This window comes from Diadema setosum, chromosome 8 (genome assembly GCF_964275005.1).
Source record: "Diadema setosum chromosome 8, eeDiaSeto1, whole genome shotgun sequence".
Lineage (NCBI taxonomy): Eukaryota > Metazoa > Echinodermata > Echinoidea > Diadematoida > Diadematidae > Diadema > Diadema setosum.
This window is the reverse complement of record NC_092692.1, coordinates 537,306-560,234: the sequence shown is the minus strand read 5'-3', so window position 1 is coordinate 560,234 and position 22,929 is coordinate 537,306. Positions and strand designations below refer to the sequence as shown.

General features: G+C 36.2%; 2 protein-coding genes across 2 annotated transcripts in view; both read right to left on the bottom strand.

Moving 5' to 3' along the window:
* Nucleotides 1-1,164, bottom strand: part of LOC140231681 (fibronectin-like) — a 51,228-nt gene extending 50,064 nt beyond the window's left edge. The window contains exon 1 of the mRNA XM_072311835.1: nucleotides 1,065-1,164. Within this exon, the coding sequence (XP_072167936.1) occupies nucleotides 1,065-1,164 (100 nt within the window). The remainder of the gene's footprint in view (nucleotides 1-1,064) is intronic.
* Nucleotides 1,165-10,179: 9,015 nt separating this feature from the next.
* Nucleotides 10,180-22,929, bottom strand: part of LOC140232051 (uncharacterized) — a 61,932-nt gene continuing 49,182 nt past the window's right edge. Inside the window, exons 6-8 of the mRNA XM_072312203.1 lie at nucleotides 16,537-16,650; nucleotides 12,870-13,013; nucleotides 10,180-11,568 (exon numbers count right to left, since the gene is read on the bottom strand). Of these exons, the coding sequence (XP_072168304.1) occupies nucleotides 11,527-11,568; nucleotides 12,870-13,013; nucleotides 16,537-16,650 (300 nt within the window). The 3' untranslated portion in view covers nucleotides 10,180-11,526. The remainder of the gene's footprint in view (nucleotides 11,569-12,869; nucleotides 13,014-16,536; nucleotides 16,651-22,929) is intronic.

The window sequence follows — 22,929 nt, the reverse complement described above, 5'->3', positions numbered from 1 at the left end:
CATGTATGCATAATAGGGGTATCATATGCATACGATGTCACTCCCCCCCCCCCCCCTCCTCATTTGTTTCATAAAATCGCCGCCACTGATTGCCGCCATTTCTGGTGATGCTACAATTATGATAACATACAAGTCTTATAAAAACACAAAACGAGTTTCAACATTTAAACCAAAAAAGTCACACAGTCATTGACACTAGCCGAAATAAACTTCACATCTTGGGAGCCATCTTGGCGGCCATCTTTTTGGCCATTATAAAGTTATCCCAAACATTTGTGTTCGCAAGTATTGGAATGACATCTCTTGAAGAGGATGTTCACATCAATCATTCCAAGATACGCATGCAAACATTCTGACATTCAAGACTGGGAAATATTAGATTAACATTGTGGAAACTATTTTGATACCGTTCTTGCTGATTTGACAAATTCATTAAACTGGAATGTAAATGAAATACCATCATCGGTTCCATCATTCGAATAACTCTATCAGAGGACAATGTTTCACCATTTGTAAGGAAATAATGGGCCTAAAGGAATTTTAGGTTTTAGAAGCCATGAGAATATCTCAAAACCTTTCAACTTGTTCAAGGACAAAAGAGTTGCGTCGCCCAGACTCGGATTCAGCGCCATAGAAAACGGGTAAAAACTTTAATGTGTTTCAATTTTCACCATTATTAAAAAGATAAAATCTTCAGATATTGAAGCTATTTTGACGGCCATTTTGGTGACAAGCTCGTCGCTCATCTTAAATATCTCAAAACATTCAAAGATGAAAGAGCTGCATCATCCAAGTTCAGATTCAGTACCCGAAATAGGATTCGATTTTTTTTTTCAATTTTCACATTTATAAGGAAATAATGGGAATTTCAGATTTTGGCAGCCATTTTGCGGGCGTTTCGTATATCTCAAAGCCCTCAGGGATGCGTAAATTGCACCATCCAGATTCGGATTCAGAACCCTTGAAACATGACAAACCCTCAGAAACCAGTGGGCAGAAGGTAAAGAGAGGTTCAACCTCTGGTACCCATACTATCTTTACCTGTGAATGATAATGAACTATACGAAGAGCGTCGACGGGGGTAGAACCAACGAAAGGAATAGCCAACAAGCTGATGCCATCTTCATCTAAGGTGGAGTTCTCTGCTGTTGTACTATTAGGCATCCTGTACAATTTTGCGTATGAAATACGGGAGAGCTGCACAAAGAGACAAATCAAACATGTCGGGTCACGTGAAACCAGACTTTATGTGTAACTGCGTTGATGTGCGCTTATGAGGACTTGCGTCTAAATAACGAATTCTGCGGATATTGCATCTGTATCAATACTTGATTTTATTCTCAGTGCTGTATCTTTATTTTTACTCTTGACATTTTTCTCGTGACGTCTTTAACCAAGTTAACGCTGACATCTTTACCCCGAACCCACCATCCTTTTGTAAATCACTGCGATTTATACCCATTTTCGTTCTTTTTCCCCTTGACTTTTGAAACGAAACAAATTGCTGTAAACTTGTAAGAACATAAGACTTCTCGAATATACAATGTATTGTATTTTGATATGGTCATCATTCACTCTGGGCGTGTTTTGATACCCCAGATCGGTCACAAAAAATGAGTATCATCATAACTTCATAGGAGGAAGCATTAACTTCGTATACGTATCAGCTAAACAGTATTTTGACAAAACTTGAACTGAAATTATACTCCATGAAACCCGTGTAAATGATTTTTCTCTGAGGCTTAATCCTTTATCCTCGTAAATAGGCAAAGTGACTTCCCTTTGTTACCTACTGTGGTGTGTGCTCTTAGCAAGCTAAGTGTCAATCGATACCATTACACATTGCCAATCTTTTAAACATTCAACCTCTTACACTTTCGTTTCTTCGACGTTCACATTCACTTTAAAAAGTGAGGTACTGGAAGTACCTCCTCACTTTCAGCAGAAGGCAAACCTGGCTATAGCGGCCACTCAAGGGAGAAAAAAACGGTCGTTACAGACAGGTGGCTGCTATAGACGCTGTCGTTAACATGGCTTTTCTGGGGGTGTTATTTTTGATTGGCCGTATACCGCAGGGGTCGCTATAGACAGGTGGCCGTTAAGGCAGGTTTTGACTGTATGCAGGACTCATTCTTGGAAACCAAATCAGCCGGGATCGAGGTGTCCACCCTTCTCCGGAGTAGCCTGACCCACCAGAAGAGGTTTTTGGGGTCTCAATTTGCATCATAATCTGTTCGTCATGACTGCTATGTCTGTTTCTATCTTTCTAAAAAAAAAACAGGATTGAGTTGAATTGAATTATTGATCTAGATCCCTTGCCATAAATGTCATTAAACAATGTACGAAGAATCTCATTGAAACTCTCATCACACATTACTCATTACACATAATACATTGTAGGTCTACTTGGAGCACGTGGAAACGTTATCCGAGAGGCTTCGACCGGGGCTTCCAATGAACAGACAGTGTTGTATCCAACAAAAAGAATCCGGACATTGCGTATTCCTAACGATGAATAATTATTGAAGGCTTTGTTTGCAGATATATCATGTGAGCGCAGCAAGTCCCTTTTTACATTCTTGTACAAATTAAACTAATTAACTAACAAATAAAATCAAAGAACTTACTCTACTCTTCTTCCCCGAGCTACAGTAACTAAGTTCTGACTTTGTTTATATCGTTTTGGTTGGGGTCTTTTTTTTCTAAATGCATTCATAATACATAATACGGCTGTACTTACATGGCAATTAAACACGTCGATGGAATGTGTGTGTTGGCTGCACTCCGCTGGGGCAGTAAATATGACAGAGTACATGCGAGCATACCATATCACAGAGAAAAGCAGCGAAGCCAACGTCACCATGCAAACGAATTTGACTGCCTTCAATTGCCCATGAACCAGAAGCTGTCAAGTGTGTATAGAGAACGACTTCAGTCAAGTCGGATATATCTGACACTACGAATATGAATGACAATAATGGCGAGTGTGATAATGCTGGCAAAGGGAACAATGACGATGAAAAATGGTTTGAAATCTAGGGGGGGGGGGGGAGAGAAAAAGATGGCGGTGTTGGTTGGTAAAGAGTAGACAGCGTATTTAGACGGGTTTGAAAGAAGACGTATAATAAAAATTGAAAAGGCAAAGTTGGAGACACTAAGGAAATACTAAACATACACAGCGAAAAATTCAAACCGCTTGCCATCATGAATATAAACGTTAACAACATGCAACACTAAAGATTACTAAAGAAAAGCGTTTTCATAACATGTGATAAACATTCTATATTTCAAATCACTTTGGCAATAAAAACATTAGTTAATTCCTAATGACCGTCGCTCCAAAAATACATTTTGCATAAATTCGTTTTCTTTAATTCTGGACACAAAAAATAACAAATACCGGTGATAACATCATGCAGATGGCAAGCATAGTTGTATCACCTAAAATAATCTATTGAAGTGGGAAAATATATTTTGCTGAATTAGAAATAACATGCGTGTTGATTATTATGATAAGATTATCATTTTCAAACAAAACAAAATATTTGTCTTTCCGAAACAAAGATTCTGAATCGACTGTGTCTTTTAACAAACGTAGGAAACGAATTAACGGTAGAAAACCTTCATAAATGAAACCTTGTTAGACCTTGTTATCAAATGTATAGATGAACTTACCTCTTGAGATTGACACTTCATTGTTTGCGATCTCTCCTTCCCGCGGTTTCTCGTAAGAGATGACGAATTAAAAAAAAATGGCTTCTAGGTTATCTAGAAAAGCAAGATTGTGGTGTACAATAAAAGCTATTTCGCGTTTTGACAACTTGGTCCACAGTCGTATTCTGTGTATATTCTGAAGGAGTCGCTAAGAAGTGAAAACATCTCACATAACGAATGCTGAAAGCACCAAATAGGCTATGCTTTGGCTTTGTGCAAATTGCACGGTACGACTGACGTTGATACAATACATAGGCACATCATTGAATGGAAGCCATGTAGTGTAGGGATATGCAAATTTCTTCTGCATCTGCTGCAAACATATGGCTTCACTAAATATGGCTTTCTCCTCTGTACCTATATGAAAGTCATGATACGTACATTGTAACACATCTTTCATGGTATAAGACTACTGTATTACATAACCAAAAAACAATGACAAATTATATGCTTATAAAAGCAGTTATTATGCACTGATACTTCTGAAATGATACTCCTCGCACAATGTAAATCTAGCATTACACTGTATATCCATTGACAATTCCTGTTTACCGGTACTTCTTTGAGAGACAACCCCTAAGTGTTATTCATTTTCGGTACATGTACGAAACAGATTGCTTCGAATATCCTCGTTCCTAACAATATTATTCTTGGTTTACTCCATAAAATCGCAGCTTCATTGCAAAAAGTCCGGTGTTAAATAGTGAACACCGAGCTGGTGTTAAATTTTCGGTGCTCATTTATGGTGTTAAATTAACACCTACGGGTGTCATTTCCAAATATAAAACTGTTTTTTGAAGAGTTTCTTAGTAACTGCACTTCTTGTTGATTTTTAATTTAAACAAGACGATCAAGAATTTTACATTAAAATACTAGATTTTTTTTAAAACGTGAAAATGAATTTACGCCACAGTAACACCAGCTGGTGTGGTCTCTTATTGAAGCTGGACGGGTGTTAAACCATTGATATTAACACCAACAAATATCAAATCAACACCGTGTGGTGTCATTTTTGAATTAACACCAGTACAGTGTCAAAATATCACCAGGTACAGTGTCAAATTAACACCACGAAGTGTCAGGTGAACACTTTTCAACACCATCACAGTGCATTTTCTACACCTGTGGGTGTGGTCCTCTATTAACACTTGATCGGTGTTAAATTTAACACCCATGGTGTTAAATCTAACACCGATGTTTTTACAGTGTTGCATGTTATTCTGTACTTAACTGTCTCTCCCTCTCTCTCTCCCTTTCTCCCAATCTCTGTCTCTCTCTCTCTCTCTTTCTGCTCTGATTAGCAGATAAATAAGTTTGTTACTCTCCAAAATTTAGCCTTATCGGGTACTGTAGTTCTCAGGAATGTTTTCCATGTACGGGGATCGTTGTTGAACTGAAGTCCAATCGAACCTACCGAGTGATAGGTTAGTTCCTACAGAGATAAAGCAACTGACAGTCAAATAATACATGTCGTGATTCTTAACACGTCATGAAGTGATCTGTGAAGGGTGGGCCAGGGTCCTTTCAATTCTCCGATGTAAAACAAAGTTGTGATAACATCGATTGATATAAATTTAGTTATATTCTTTAATTGAACATAGTGTAGGCTTGCATTCAAGGTCCTACGAGTGTATGCATGCATGGTTGCGAAAACGATGTGTCAGAAATGTCTTCTTCTTTGGGATTGAAATTGCATTGGAAGTCAAACTTTGGTCTCATTTGTTACCTTTCACAGAAACATACACTCACACACATGTAGTGTCTAATAAGACAGTTCGCATAATTAGCCCAAGTGCACATTGGTACACGTCATGACCTTTCGTTTTGCTCATTTAGTTAGGCACTTCACACGTTTTTAAAACGACATTATTAATAAGCTCGCCAAATGTAACGATTTATGGAATTCATGTCAAAATATGGAATTAATTTGCGTAGACCAGATGACCAGAATGATCCGTCTATTAACTCTTGGAAAACATCCATTTCATTGGTATGCATTCAATGCATTTAACAAGTTGTTTGTTATATCAATATTGTCAAATACCAGGTTTAGAATCGTCAGGTGGATGTGTCGGCAAGCACCATTTATGTATAAGGATAACACGAATAATCATCGCTTCACAGATTCTTATTTCAGTAAATTTACAAACCAACATACATGTTGGCACAAACGACCTTTTGTTCTGCTCATGTACAAACTGTAACTACGATCTAGCTTATTCACACTCGGTTTCCCATGCCTCTCTCACCCCTCACTGTTTTACGCACATGAACGTTCTCCTCTACTCTGTCTCAACATGAAAGAACGACGGAGACAATTAGGATGGAATTCAAAGTATTTATTTAGAACAGTTCTCATTTGTAAGTCAATGTTACAGTTTTATTTAACCCTAGTATACAGTAATACAACAGAACAATTTGAAATATTATTACTTCCAATTAAAATGTTCCAATAATTACATCTAAACGTCAGTTCCATTTGAAACACATGCATATCTTTAAAACTGCCATAAAGAAAATGCGTTGACAATTTTTATATATCTGATAACTTCTCATAAACTTTTTAAATACACTTCTTATACACATGCAAGAACATATTCAAGACAAACAGCGCTTGGCTGAGATATAGTCACTATGCGTGAAAACCAGAAGGAACGTCAAGGAATAGTCTATGAGAGCGGGGGTTGCTTTTCCATAAGAAACAAAAATATTTGTTGGAAAAACTCTTTACAACTTTTTAAACTCACATCACGATAAAAATGATCTATCCCAAATAGTTTTGTTGCTTGAACATTTTGTCACTGGATTAAAACCTAGAAAATAGACGTTATACTAATCTAAAAAGTGTAGTGTGTTAATCAGGATTGAAACGGACACGAGACACTCACTTACTCATAGAGATGGAGAGAGAGAAGTAAAATAGAGATTAACAAAATAATGTGTGTCCCCCCCCCCCAATAAAGGATCTTCAGGTAAGTATCTATGTGTGTGTGTGTGTGTGTGTGTGTGTGTGTGTCTTAAACATTCAGAACAGACTACCATGTACTGCTTTCCATTGAGGTACCTCAAAGTATCTGTAAAAGGATTTTAACATTTAAAATAATTTTACAATATCGTCCATCACACACACACACACACACACACACACACACACACAAATAAAAGATGAATTGGATCTAAAACGAATTTGGAACAAGAAATCATGTCTTAATTTGCTATCATCTATCAATCAGTTATCCTACTGCCTGTTGCAAATATCACACACAGCTGGTATTACAAACCAGGCTCTTGAAGGAAAGATAGCCTTCAGACATCTGAGGGATGGTATAATTCATAATGATGTATCACTTTAAGCAAGCTGTGTATGCCAACATGTGTGTGGGGATCAAGAGTGCTTGATTAGCCTTGTTAATTCCAACGTCTACTGGAATTCAGTGTAACATGCTGACGCCTATGCCTTTCTGACATTTCTGTTTCTGTGTTGAATTTCACTATCTATGAAATCCTCTACATTAACAAAAAGGTAATAAAAAAAATAAATATCAATCAGGCAATTTTGCTCTTCACCTTGATGTCATCATTAAGTGGTTTTAACAATTGGCAGTACTTCATTTTTCTCAAACAAAACTGAAACATCAATATTGCTTTTTGTTTCTAAAATGACATAGACATCACAAATATGTCAAGGTAGGATTATAAGTTTGAAGAAGCCACAAAAACAAACTGTAAAGAAAACACAAGAAAGATACATAGAAATATGCCAGTCCACGCAACTCCTACATTTCAGTATGTGAATGAAATAAACAATAACAGCTGCATACTGCACAACACCAAACTGGACATGGGACTTTCTCAGGAAATGGTAGCAATCAATGAAATTTTGATGTTGTTGCTGTTGTTTTTGCGATTGCTGCTGTTTTGTTGGCAAAACCTCATATCCAGTGATGCAGAAGGAAACAGCTTAATAGTGTTCACAAACATGCTTTACCTTAAATTTCAACAATTATAGTACACTACTCAAATTCTTCTAGCATTTTGAAAGGTATCAAGTAGCATTGTGACCATTTTGTCAACCACGAGTTAATCAGGCATATGAATTTAACACAAACAGCACACTGCCAAACAACTATACAGGATTATTGATACTAAAACTGAACCCCTTATAAGCGGGAAAAGTAATATCAACATTGATGCATACTTGCTTTTAGTAAACAAAAGGTGAAAGGTATGTGAGTATTGAAGTATATTGTTACACTTGCAAAAAAAAATGAACAACAAAATAACTTGAAGCTATTTAATCTGCTAGTAGTTTTTACAAAACTACCATGTTCATAGCGCAGTGAACTTTCTATTCAAATTTAGTTTAACATTACACTGAAGAGTGATAAACAGAATCATGTTAAATCTGAAGATTGAATTAATTTATTCCAAGATAATATGATCACTGAATTGCATGTATACAACACTTCTATTTTAATTGTACTTTGTACCAAGTTTTCATATATATTTGTAAGAAAACGAAAATTGCACTTTAAATAAAACAATAAGAACATGCACTTGCTGTCAACAGCTATGATGCTAGAGTATCAAAAACTCTAAAATATTTCAGAGTTTATCTTATCATTCCACAGCAAACATATTGCTTTAGAGGTTGTGAAATGCAAGAGAATACTACAGGCAAGATCTAAAACTGGAGTGGCAAATACCAAGTGAATGGAACTATTGTGCACACTCTTGGATTAACACTACTGATTACAGTTAACAATATTTGACGAAAGTTACTTTCAGCAGTAAAATCTACCAGGTTAAGGTACAGACAATGCAAACATGTTGAGAACTGCACTAATAGTAGTTCCCATTTTTATTTGGTTACAATGCTATACAGCATTACCATTCTGATAATCCCTTTTCTGCTGTAAGAAAATTAAAATAGTATTCACAGTTAAACTTTAAAGAACAAGTCCACCTTCATATACATGTGGATTGAGTGAATGCAGCAATATTTGTAGAACACATCAGTGAAAGTTTGGGGAAAATCGAACAATCCGTTCAAAAGTTATTAATTTTTAAAGTACCTGCGCAGTCACTGCTGGATGTCAAGACTACTAGAGTGTATGATGTCACATGCGTGCAATGATATAAGGAAAATATAAAGAGAATTTCACAAAATTTTACTTCTTGAAAAAAGTGCATATTTCCTCGACCTGTCACTGACGTATGTTAAGGGTAATATTCCTCCTAGCCTTCGGAAAGAGGGAAGTCACGTGTTTTTTTATTATGCAAGAAAAGTGAAAATATCTTGAATTTAATACTTTCTTTATATCGTTGTACACATGTGACATCACAAGCTGTAGTAGTCTTCTCATCCAGCAGTGACTAAGCAGAAACTTCAAAGATGCTTAACTTTTGAATGGATTGTCTGATTTTCCTCAAACTCTTGTTAATGTGTTCTATTAATATAGCTGCATTCACTCAATCCACATGTCTATGAAGGTGAACTTGTCCTTTAAGAAGGGCAGGTGTCATGGTCTTGCTGCCCTGAATGTGAATAGCTGAAAATGCCAATATTCCCTCAAAATTTTGTACAAATATAGCCATGAGGTTTGCTATAAACCTTTACCTCCCAATAAAGTAATACGAGCCTTGCCCATGATGCTTGGGTTTATTTATTCTTTTCCATGTTTGCTTATTTTACTAGGTCTATTTATTCAATTTTCAGTCAGTTTGCACTCTACGTTCCAGTAATTGTGGAAGAAGTGTTCAGTACTGATGCACTCTGAAACAACATTCAATTTAGTACAATCCAGTTTATATCAGTGATAGCCTGAATAAAGGTAATATTTTGTCACCAGTTAACACCAGCATTAATAACTTTTATCTTGGAAGATAACATCACATGCTCCAATTTCATGAGAGGTGCAGATAGCCACCACGGCAGGCCAAACTGTTATATTCAATATCAAATGCTAAATCATATTGGCACAAAAAGTTTCAGATATCATCTCTTCCTTACACATACTTCACACTTCCTGGTTGAGTATATCCCCCCCCCAAAAAAAAAAAGAAAAAAGAAGAAGAAGAAGAAAGATAATGATAGTGTACATTAATGCTCATGTTCAACCTGTTTCATATTTTCAATCAACTAGAAAACTATGTCCATTTGTAATGGGTACTTATAAAAATTGTTTCTCTGACAAACAATTTGTATGTTCCTTTCATACTTTCAAATTTAAATCAATCAATTTAAACTGATATACCACAACAATCACCAACTCTACAAATTCCATCCACTTTTCAATGATGTCATTTCCATATATGAATATGTCAAGTGACTGTTAACTCTCAACTTGAAACCAGCAAACAACAAAATCGATAACTTGACAACTGAATATTATAGAATTAGTACAATGTAATACACATTTTCTTTTCAATGTATATAGTATGTATATATATATATATATAAAGCTATCCTGTGGTCACACTTCTCTTATTGGTCTCTAAGTTTTATGAAAGCCTTTGATTATGAACAACTATAAACCTAAAATCACCACACAAGGTATGCTGAACAACCACACATGAATTAAATATTTGCTATTCTTCAAATTTTACTGCTGCAGAACTTACTACATGAGATCTGGATGAAATGCTCATCAAAAAAATTGTGGCAAAAATTCAACTAACATCTTCTGCAAATCTGCAGCATGTTAGCAATTTGAAAATAGAGAAATATCATCTCTTTAATAATGATAGATTACCATTTGCTATTTTTTTTAATCCACACATCGATGGTCAAACACTCTATTGATCATCAAACTATGCTGGAAAAAGGATAGCACTAGTTATTTCCCACATCAAAATGAGATGAATAATCTAACTCGGTCAACAGAGTTCATCTTTGGTCACATGGTACCTCGCAGATATATTCATCTCCAGATGAGTAAGCAATAAATAATTACAGATTGGACACTACATCCTTGATGCAGGACCAGAAATGTACCATTAATACAGTGGTAAAGAGAGCTAAAGTACCTTTTTCTCCAGGCTTTCTTGAGAAAACCAGCCTTGTTTAGATCTAGTGCAGACATCATTTCTAGCCAGCCAATATAATAAGAGAAAGAACTAAAAAGATATTCAAAGATGAATTTAAGTTTACAAAAGAAAGGCCAACATCAAAGAAAAATCATTTTATCTCATCCCAAAGGTTTACTTGCTTTTTAAATTCTTTTGGCTTTGTTTTGTTTTTTGTCAAAGATGAAAAACAATGCACTACTTTTATTTTGCACTAGGCTAGCACTGTCTTTCCCAAGCTGTTGAGTCACTTTATGCCAAGTTTCTTAAACTGACGCAATAAGTTTATATTAACGCAAGTATTTATGCATTCAGAGAGTGTTTGTAAACTGAGATATTCTTTACTGCAAAAAGTAAATCAAAACAATGAATGTCTTTTCACAATGAACCACAGATCATGTTTGAATCTTTCCCTTCAGCAGATCAAATGTGTACTAAAAGTATGCTCAGTATTGATCAACACTGAGCAAAAGGTGGAAAATATCAACATTTTCATAAAACTCTGAATAGGTCAAATAACTTTCTTACAGGTACCTTGTTATACAATTGCAGAGAGAAAGATTAATCATACCTGTGTCTTTTTCTGAAAAATTTACTTCAGCAGAAGACATGACAAAAAAAAAAGAAGAAAAGATTATGTCAGCTAAATCTGGCATACTCTAGTCAGTATTCTCAAAAGAATCCCAGCTGATGTGATGGATTCCTCTGTAAGTCCAGGAAAGGTAGACAAGAGAAGCTGAAACATCATTTCTTCTTTGATTCTTGCTTTGGTCCATTTCCTTGTGGCTGACAAAAAGAGAAAATAAGGATGCAGAGAGAACCAGAGAACATGAAAATAGACCCCCCCCCCCCAAAAAAAAAAAAAAGATATGGTGGATTTTTTCTTCTTTCTTTGTTCTTTTGACCAGCCACAAGAGGTTGATAAAGTCATTGGTCATTTATGGCTGGTGTAGAATGAAACAATTACCCCATACAAAGCTCTGCAGTGTGTATTAGAAACGAATGCATGCAGAGTTATTTTACCAACTGATATCAATGACAGCAGGTCCAATGTCAAGAAAGAAAATGGCAATAAAAATGAAGTGCATGTGTGAATGGTGGGCTGCCTGTGCTGGATATCACTGCCAGCACATCACAATATTGAGAAGTCCCACACACTACCGCCTACTGGTAGTTGGTAAATCGGCAATTCTGTCTGAAACTAGTATGAAAATATTCAGTCTGGTAGGGAAATGAAATCCCTGTGATTATCTCTCTAGACTTAGTTTTCATGTATACTGTAAAACAAGGAATGTTCACGTGCATTTTAATTTCATGAATTTCGCGAGCGCCAAGATCCGCGAAATTAAAATGCACGTGAAAGTTCTTGTCTACACTATATGCATCGAACGCCAGTGGCAATTCGTGAAAATTTCATGCCGCGAAAAAGGCCATCGGCTTCAATTCGCGAAAATTTACTGCCATGAATATAACATGTTTTACTGTATTAGACATAGATGACCAAAAAAAAAAGGAAGTGTTTTAGCAAATCTACACATATGTATTTCACGGATTTAGGACAGCGTGTACAATATGAGGCTTTTTGTGCCAAACGGCATTTAAATCACATGAAGGTTTATCCTCAAGTTTATCCTCAAGTTCATCCTACTTTAAACAGAGCTTGCTGGTGTGATATGTATGATTGAAGTCGTTTTCTATGAAAAAAAAAAGAGAAAACGTATTAGAATTCACCAAGAACTTTAGCAAAAATGTTAAGAAATAAAAAAAAATATATGGATATTCCTTTCCTTCATTTGACATCTTAAAATAATTCAGAGTTTAACAGTCAGTAGGATGTTTCTGAAAGAAATATGCCCAAATATCGAACTATAAAAGTGGGAAATTTTTGTGCATTACACATGACATAAAACTAGCACAAAAATAAAAACAAGCAGATATTTTTGCTTGTAATAATGAATTATGAAATGATAATTCATTTCTTTGATTCCATGGAATAAAAAACAAACACATTTTGTTTTACCGGACTGAGCACAGAAAATTACCCACACAAAAATGTTCACTTTAACAATAGACAGATGCCTCTTTACCTGTAGAATGGAGAATGAGCATGTGAGGTCTTGTGTAACAATCATGACTCCACCAGCATTGTCAAACTCTCCACAATAGTTTGGAGCACTGAACAGCGTCACCAACTTTCTTTTCTGGAAGAATTGGTAGCCATCCTCCACAACCTGCAAGAGAAAATACAGATGAAGATTATTAGTTGTGAAAGTTGCTACATATGAATTCTTAGCTGAAGTCAGATAATGAGAGAAGAGATTCTGAGCTTTAGTATACTCATTAAATTTGGAGAGCATTTATTATTATAATCATTATCTTAATCACTATTAATATCATTTGGCATTTCATTAATCTCCACATATACAATCAAAAAACAAATTTGATTCAGCATAACAAACATCAAAATAAATCATATCACAGCAATAAAGCAAAAGTGGAAAAATAGGCCTACGTGTACATCGCGACATAACAAGCTGGGCTGCCAGGGGCAAGAAAGGTAAACTTATTTACCATGACCCACAGGTCTTCTAACCATCCAAATCAAATGATGGAAACTGAAGCATGGTATGTTGGAATGCTACTTCACACTAGAAATATCACTGAAGGTGATATTACACCCTAGCAAACACTCCTGTACTGGTACACTGCTGAAAATAACTAGACTTATCACTGAAGGTGATTAATACCCCCACCCCTAGTGTTGCTTTATAGTATGTGATGTCATGAGGGCAATGACGTTAATACCAAGTTTGTGCACTTGTCGAATTGGAAACAGAATAATTTTAGTTTACTGTACAATTACAGAGTTGACACTGAGTTCCACAAGGTTTGGGTAAAAAGTGTGGTTACCATGGCAATGCATTGTCTGATACAAACACAAGGGACATTTTGCATAACTACACTTAAAGACCATCATACACATCAAATTTGACCTTCATAGCTTGAATGGTTTATTTTGATACAAAAATGAGTGGTTATCATGGCAACACATTTTCCTCAAACTAAGACATTGGTGTCTTGCAAAACTACACTTCTAGATCATGATACATACTAAATTTGACTTTAATTGCTTGAATGATGGAAAAGTTATTCGATCTGCAAGGTTTGGGTAAAATTGTTACCATGGCAACAGTTTGTGTGACAAACACAAAAATTATGTGTTCCACATCTATACCTCAGGGCCATAATGCCTACCAAATTTGTTTTCAATTGCTTGAAAACTGTGGAAGAAGTTCACTCCACAGGATTTAAAATAAAAAAAATGCGGTTACCATGGCAACGCATTGTCCAATACAAATACAAAGGACATTTTGCAAAACTACACTTAAAGAGCATCATACACACCAAATTTCACCTTTAAAGATTAAATGGTTCAATTTGATACAAAAATGAGTGGTTGCCATGGCAACACATTTTTCTTATATTAAACACATTGGTGTCTTGCATAACTACACCTCTCGATCATCATACATACTAAATTTGACCTTAACTGCTTGAATGATGTGGAAGTTATTCAATCCACAAGGTTTTGGTAAAATTATGGTTACCATGGCAACGCTTTGTCCGACAAACATAAAAATTATGTGTTCCACATCTATGCCTCAAGGCCATAATGCCTACCAAAACTGTGGAAGTTGTTCACTCCACAAGATTTCGAAGAAAACATGCAGTTACCATGGCAACGCTTTGTCAAGTACAAACACAAAGAGTGTCTTGCATAACTACACCTATAGATCATCATGGATACCAATTTTGAAATTGATTGCTTAAATACTATGGAAGTTATTCAATCCACAAGGTTTTGGTAAAATTATGGACGCATTGTCCAACAAACACAAAAAAACATGTCTTGCACATCTAAACCTCAATATCATCATTTACCCTAAGTTTCATTTAAATTGCTTCAAAACTGTAGGAGTTCGCGACGCAAGATTTTGCAACAGACCGACCGCCCGCCCGACCAACATCACGGTGATTCCTATATACCCCCTTCACACCACGTGTGGCGGGGGTATAATAAAGAGTGTTGTTTACCTTGGAAACATTCTTTCAGCTTCTATTGAAAACAAGGTATCCTGCAGAACTACATATCATTATGATCACATGTGCTTAATTACACATCAATTGTTCAAAAATGAGGGAGTATAATGCAGTTTCATCGACAAGACTGTGATGTTTTGTATCAAAAATAGATGCTACAATGGCAACATATTTCGTGAGACTGACAAAAAAGATGTCTGTCACAACTGCTCAATATGGCAATCATATGTGTAAAATCCCAGCTCAACTACTTGAAACTTTGACCATTTCCACCTACAAGATTCACTGCATATAAAATGCTCTTGCCATGCAAAAAAAAAAAAAAGTGTATTTCTATCAAAATTTTGTATGATTTTGATCATATGTCCCGAATTCCATGCCCCTAAGTTGCTCAAAAAACTGAGTATTTTGATAAATTACATTTTGTATGATTTGTATACAAAATGGTGTTTGAATGGTAAGTTTATTTATTCACAGCACCTATATTGGCAGGGTTGTTTTCAGTTAGTCCTTGCAACTACACCTGTACATATTGCATCGATTACATGTGATGAATTTCAACTGAACTGTTTTAAAACTAAGATAGTAGTTAAATTTGCAACATTTTGGCGTGATTTCACAAGTTGCTGTTATCATGGAAACATATTACTTAATACTGACAACAAAGGTGTCCTATACATCAGTGTCCTATACATCAGCCTGTGACAGCCAGGCCACATGCACCAAATCCTGGGTTAATTGCTAAAAAACTTGGGGAAAAGTTTAAAGGGATGCTTTAGTATTGGTGGAGATGAGCATTGGGCTTTTAACTTTTTGCAAGATACCAAGAAATCATTTATAAAATGATACAGAGCATACCATTCCAAGAGAAATTCAAGGTTTATTAGATGAAAATAGGTTTTGGAAGGGCTTAGACATCAAAAAATAAAGTAAAAGGAAGTGATCCAAATAATAGGTGGGTTCCACCTTTTATTAGAATTGCTCTGTTTTGGATATCTCGGCCATATCAAAACAAATTTTCATCAAATAAACGTTGAATCCCTCTAGGAATTACATGCTCTTTCATATTTCATAAGCGGTTTCTCATTATCTCACCAAAAAAGTGTTAGAAACCTGAAGTTAGATCTCAACCAAAACTATACCACCCCTGTAATCCACAAGGATTTTGTTACAGTCCAACCTTGACCGACCAACTGCCCAGCCACCCCACCTCACCTCAGAGTGATTCCAATATATATCCCCTTACTTTCTGTATATGGGGATATGATTATTTCTTTGTGAATGTTAGTACTATGTACTATCATGATCACTACCTGTGTCCTATGTTAACTTTCCTATAGCTTTATGCTGAAAATACTCAAACAAAGTTCTTGTAAATACTAAACGGGTAATCAATTTAGCAATCTTTTATTCAGATATGTATCCAGAGAGATATTCTCTCTGTTCTATGTGGTACTGATGCGGACAAGAAACAATGGTGAGAAAATGCATTTTTTTTGTGTGTTCAGTGTCTTTTTGTTTTGTGTGCATGTATATATTGTGGGCATCTACATATATGTCTCTGTCTGGCTGTGTCCAATGTACCTTGATGAGTTTAGAGGTAGTGCATTATCCAAAGCAAAGAGTTATTTTTCTGTCTTAGCTTGTGTTTACCTGGTGTGCCCTGACAATGAGACTGAGGTCATTCTTCTTCAGGAACTGTCTGACCACATCACCACCAAAGGTGTAGGAGACTCCTCGGTCATTCTCACCCCACCCTGTGATGTCCTGTCAGGGTAAGATGACACAAAGAAAATGTGAAATAACATTGAGACATCACACACTCATGACATGCTGAAAAACAGCTGTCCAGCTGAAAGCAGGCTTTTAATCAGTATATGAATTTAAAAAACTAAAACTTTAACAGATTTTTTTTTTCTCCCCACATCAGGATATTATAATGTATCTTACTGCAAGTTTTTATTTTTCAGACTAACTTTACAGTTGGTTTTCTTTGTAATGCAATCGAACAAAAGCCAAGGATTTGCTGAGATTTAAGCAAATTTGAATCATACTATTTTCTTGCCAACACACATTACCATATCAGCATTATTTTAATACTGAACTTCAAGAAACATCACAGATTCAGAAATCTCACACCTTGAGAGGACATGGAGCTAAACTCTTTTCATGATTCCTAACAGAGCTCTGTCAAAATGGAGAATTTGATTTGCATATAAATGTGCTGTTGTATTTTACTACTGCCCTTGCATGATGATTGGATACAGTATGCTTCCCCAAAAATTACAATTGGATTTCCACATTAATCACATTGCAAATAACTTGAACAATCTGAATGCTACTCCAGGGAATGAAACTATATCTTCCTACCTACATTTCGCAGAAAACCCCATTCAATTTGGTTAAGTGGTCACAGAGAAATGTGAATATTTGTAGAGCATGTCATGGGTCTACTTCTTCCAAGTTCAGCACTTGGATGCTCTTGGAACGGTAAACGCAATGGACAAACTTGGAAGGAAGGGATTCCTGACATGTTTGCAAAGATCCTCATTTCTCTTTGACCAATGATGCACATCAAATGGGGTTTTCTGCATAGATGTAGATAGTAAGTTATAGTTTCATTCCTTGAAATTGCATTTGGATTGATTCACCATATTTACAATTACCAGTACTGCTGCGGAAAGTCCAATTGTATTTTTTTTATTTTTATTTCTATTATTTTTTTATTTTATTTATTTATTTATTTTTTTTTTTTTTTGGGGGGGGGGGGGGGAACATAATGCATAGTGCACACATCATATTACTACCAGAGAATTAACATACGAACAATCGTACACTATGATTTAATTAGTTAAGAACTGACTTAACACCATCTTTACAAGCATCTATATTGTTTTGGGTTTTTTTTTTCTCTCTTTTCAACGTAGGTATTACTTGGTTAATGCTTTTAGGTTTGAGTCACTGTACACACCATATATTTAGCCAGTCTAATTTTTTTTTGTGAATCGGGACTTCCTGTCAATTTTGCGAGCTGTTACATTTATGGTTGTGTTAGTACAGTAATGAACAGAGAAATGTATGCGTTCGTGTTGCATTCATGTCGGGATCAGAGTTAATAAATTTGGATGTTTTCAAATTCGAGAAAGGCACCTGACTTGTGAAATTATGGAAATAAAAATCTCTCAAAATATGTGGGGTATACAGTACCTGACGGAATCTATAGCACAGAAAATTAAAAATAAAAATCAGTTAGATTTGATTTTCATTTTGGAAAATGAATGTAATATGAAATTGGAGAAAAGCAGAAGGGCTTTGGGCAATATCTTAGCTTCAATCTTTTCTGTGCAATGTGTTCCTGACTGAACTAGAACTATCACTCAATGTGATTAATACCCCCACCTAACACTGAGAGAGTTAGTTCTACCAACAATTACATATACTTTGTATGCCTTTTATTGCAAAAAATACCATGGCAATGTACTGCTTAACATTGAATAAAGGTATATTTTGCTCACTTATAGTCACATGTGCCATATCTCAAGTCAAGTGCTCAAAACCTGAGGGAGCAAGATAAGTAAATCGACAATTTCTATGATTTTCATTTAAAAAATGCTGCTACCATGGCAGCACAATGTTTGACATTAACAAAACATAAAGTTTGCACAACTATATATCATAGCTGTCACATGTGCCAAATTTCAAGTCAAATGCTCAAAAGCTGAGGGAGTTAGCTGAAATCACATTATTGCATGATTTTCATTTAAAATATGCTGTTACCATGGCAACACATTTTTCAACAACAAAAGATAAATTTTGCACATCTAGGTAATAAAGTGGTCACATGTGTCAAATTTGAAGCCAAATGCTCAAAAAAAAAACACCTGAGTCAGCCGAACCAAAATTTTTGTATAATATCCATTAAAAGAATATTGTTACCATGGCAACACAATCTTCAACAATGACGAAAGATAAAGTTTGCCCATCTTCGTACTATAGACCGATTCAATTTCGATGACCTATTCACCTACCGCCGCTAGCGGCGCTATAACGGTCGCCATAACTGGGGGCCAACGGGGGCTTCCAGCGAGCTAGCTTCCCAGCGAGTTGCACTTGCAGCTCAGCGGCCTAGCGTACCCATCGCGCATAGTTAGCCGGGCGCAGCCGCTGCGCCACGGCCGGCGACCGCGGGCGCCGCGCTAATATTGTGATTGTTTATTCACTGTGTGGAAAAGTCATTCAGCGGCCTTTAATGCCTTTCTTTTGGACAAATTGAGTGATTCTGACAATGATCTACTTTGAAAGCTTCAAAGGAAGGATCAGGAAAACACATTGTGCAGTTGTTGGGTGCACAAATAACAGAAAAAAAATGGAAATGGAAGCTGCACGGCAGAGTGTGAAATTCAGACACCGCTGACGCATGATAAATTAAGGCAAAATTAAAGACAATTAAGTGAAATACAACAATATAAAAATGCACAGATTTCGAAACAAACTATGTCTACTAGATTCTCTATTTAATTAGGTTATCACTGCATATTCGTAAAATATGTTGTTCATCTTGGAAGACAAGTTTAGATCAAAGAATTTGATAATTCACCGATTTTTGGGGGGATTTTTTTTTTTTTTTTAATCCTTGGTGTCCTACTTGCCAAAGTTAGAATCCACTTCCTGGCTAGACTTTATTATTATGACAAACATTTTACGGCCTACACTACAGCTAAATAAATGTTTCAAGATGCGTTAAATTCTTATATTGTTTTCACTTCTTCAATGTTCAGCACTGAATTGACCATAGGCCTATTTAATTTTGGCCTGGAACTCTGAATTTGACTTTTGATAAAGTGATACTTATAAATATTAAACCATGGATGGTGGCAAACATCTGTTTCATAATCATACTAAGAAAGTATGATTTGAAAAGCACTTTTGTAGATTATAATATTAGGCGTTAACGTGATGTTATGCAAGGTTACTTAGACCTAAAACAGTAGAAGTTTCGGTTGTAGACATCAGGCGACGTAGTCGTAACTTAAGTTTAGGCATATAGACCTACAGGCTAGAAACGCATAGATTTATATTCCGTTTGGTTTACTCAGTTAGGCTTGCCTGAAGTTATCGACAACCGAAAATGATATAGGATGTAGGGTTCTAGAAGTCAATAGGTCTAAATCTAGTCTGGGCCCTGTTGCATAAAACCCTTACCGCTGGACTTACCGCTCCTTTCTAGCGGTAAATCTTCAAATCAGCGGTAAATTTTATAATCCTTGATGCTGATTGGCTGTGATGCCTAATTTTGACGGTAGTTACCATTGAAATTCAATGGTAAGTTTTATGCAACGGGCCCCTGGACTCTTGCCTAGATTTCTAGACAAGATCTAACGTTAGACAGATTCTACCCTGCTGGCCCGACACTCCCGACCGAGTAAAGGCAAAAGCCTGCCCTAAAAAGGTTAAGTTAACTGATAGCTTGCAATATTGCGCCATATCTAGCTCAAGATTCTTATTCATTATTTGTATTTAATTATATCAGTTAACTTGTCAACAGCCTAGGCTTATTAGCAAGACGTCTGCCTGCGACTAGCAATAATTCTCCCCAGCGGTTTTTATTCTCTTGCAAGTCTTACACAAATGTGAATATACGGGGCTTACTATCTACACGCGAGTACCCAAGTCATCGCCAAAGAAGTAGAGTCTACAAACATTCACGGATCGTACCGATATTTACCTTGAAATTCAAGTTTTGGCTACAGCCGTATGTCATCTACCCATTCGCTCATAGTAGGTAGAAGTTGTTTAATTTTATTTATTCTTAATTAGCTAGCGAAAAAAAAAAATGAAGACTCTAGTTGTCACAAATCCAGATGCGTCGATCGCTGCCAGCGCCAGAGATAGCTAGCTGGCCGGCTGGCGCCGGGTGGTAAAAGCACTGGCTGCCGCTGGCACCCTTGCCACCCACGCAGGGCGCTTGCCGACCCGGCCTGTTTGGCCCCAAGTTATGGCGTCGCCTTAAGAGGGCGCACTTCCATGAACAGTTGCTTGAATCGGTCTATAGCAGCCACATGTGCTAAATTTCAAGCCAAATGCTTAAAGACTGAGGGAGTTATCACTGAATCCACAGTATTTTTGTATGATTTTCAATCAAAATATGTCGTCACCATGGCAACACATTATTCAACAGTGACAGAAGAACAAATTTGCACATCTTCATACCATAGCAATCACATTATATATAATGCCAAATTTCAAGCCAAATGCTCAGAAACTCGGGGAGTTAGCTAAATCCACAGTATTTTTTTATGAATTTCCATTCAAAATATTCTGTTACCATGGCAATGCATTGTTCAACAATGACAAAATATTAAGTTTGCACAAGCCTTCTTTGTACTATAGTGGTCACTGTGCCAAATTTCAAGCTAAATGCTCAAAGACTTACAAGGGAGTTAACTGAATCCACAATATTTTTGTATGATTATCATTCAAAATATTCTATTACCATGGCAACGCATTGTTAAACAATGATGAAAGAATAAGTTTGCACATCTAAGTACTATAGTGGTCACATGTGCCAAATTTCAAGCCATATGCTCAAAGGCTGAGAGAGATATCTGAATCCACAGTATTTTTGTATGATTTTCATACCATGGCAACGCATTGTTCAACAAAGACGAAAGATCAAGTTTGCACATTTACGTACCATAGTGGTCACATGTGCCAAATTTCAAATCAAGTGTGCAAAGGATGAAGGAGTTAACTGAATCCATAGTATTTTTATATGATTTTTCATTCAAAATATGCTGTTACCATGGCAACATTTTTCAACATCAAAAGGAGATGTGTTTCGCACGTATACATACTGTAGTAGTCACATGTGCCAAAATGCACGTCAAATACTCAAAAACTCATGGAGTTAGGTCAATCCTCATATTTTTGTATGATTAGTATAAAAAAACTGTTGCCATGGCAACAGATTTATCCACAAACAAAATAATGCCTCCGGCACCACTTCGTGGCGGAGGCATAAAAAAGGTGTCCTGCACAGCTACAAATTACTTTGATCATACATCCCGAATTTCAATTGAATTACTATAAGACTGAGAGAGTACTTCGATCCACAACATTTTGTAATATTTTTTTTTTAAATTTGCCGTTGCCATGGCAATGCATTATGCCATACTGACAAAACAGGTGTCTTGCACATCGACCTTTGATAGCGGTCACACATGCCAAATTTGGGGTCAACTGCAAAAAAAAAAAAAAATGAGAGAGTAGTTCAGTCCACAACATTTTGTAAGATTTTTTTTGATTTGTTGCCATGGCAATGCATTATGCAATACTAACAAAAAAGGTGTCTTACACATCTTCCTTTGATAGCGGTCACAAATGCTAAATTTGGAGTTAATTGCTAAAAAAATGAGAGAGTAGTTCGATCCACAAGTTTTTATGAAAATATGCTGTTGCTATGGCAACGTATTATGCAATACCAACACAAAAAGATGTCTCGCACATCTACCTATGATAGCAGTCACACATGCCAAATTTGGGGTCAATTGCTCAAAAAATGAGAGAGTAGTTGGATCCACAACATTTTGTAAGATTTTTTTCTAAATTTGTTGTTACCATGGCAACACATTATGCAATACTAATAAAAAAGGTGTCTCGCATATTTTCCTTTGATAGTGGTCATACATGCCCAATTTGAAGTTAATTAGTAATTAAATGAGAGAGTAGTTCGATCCACAAGTTTTTATAAAAAATATGCCGTTGCCATGGCAACGCATTTTGTGATCCTAACGAAAAGGGTGTCTTGCACATCTATACATGATAGCGGTCACACATGCCAAATTTGGGGTCAATTGCTCAAAAAATGAGAGAGGAGGTCTGATCCACAAGATTTTGCAACGGACCGACTGACTGACCGGCCACCGAGTTTTGTGATCCACAACATTTTGTAAGATTTTGTTAAAATTTGCCATTGCTATGGCAAGGCATTATACAATACTAACAAAAAAGGTGTCTTGCACATCTTCCTTTGATAGCGGTCACACA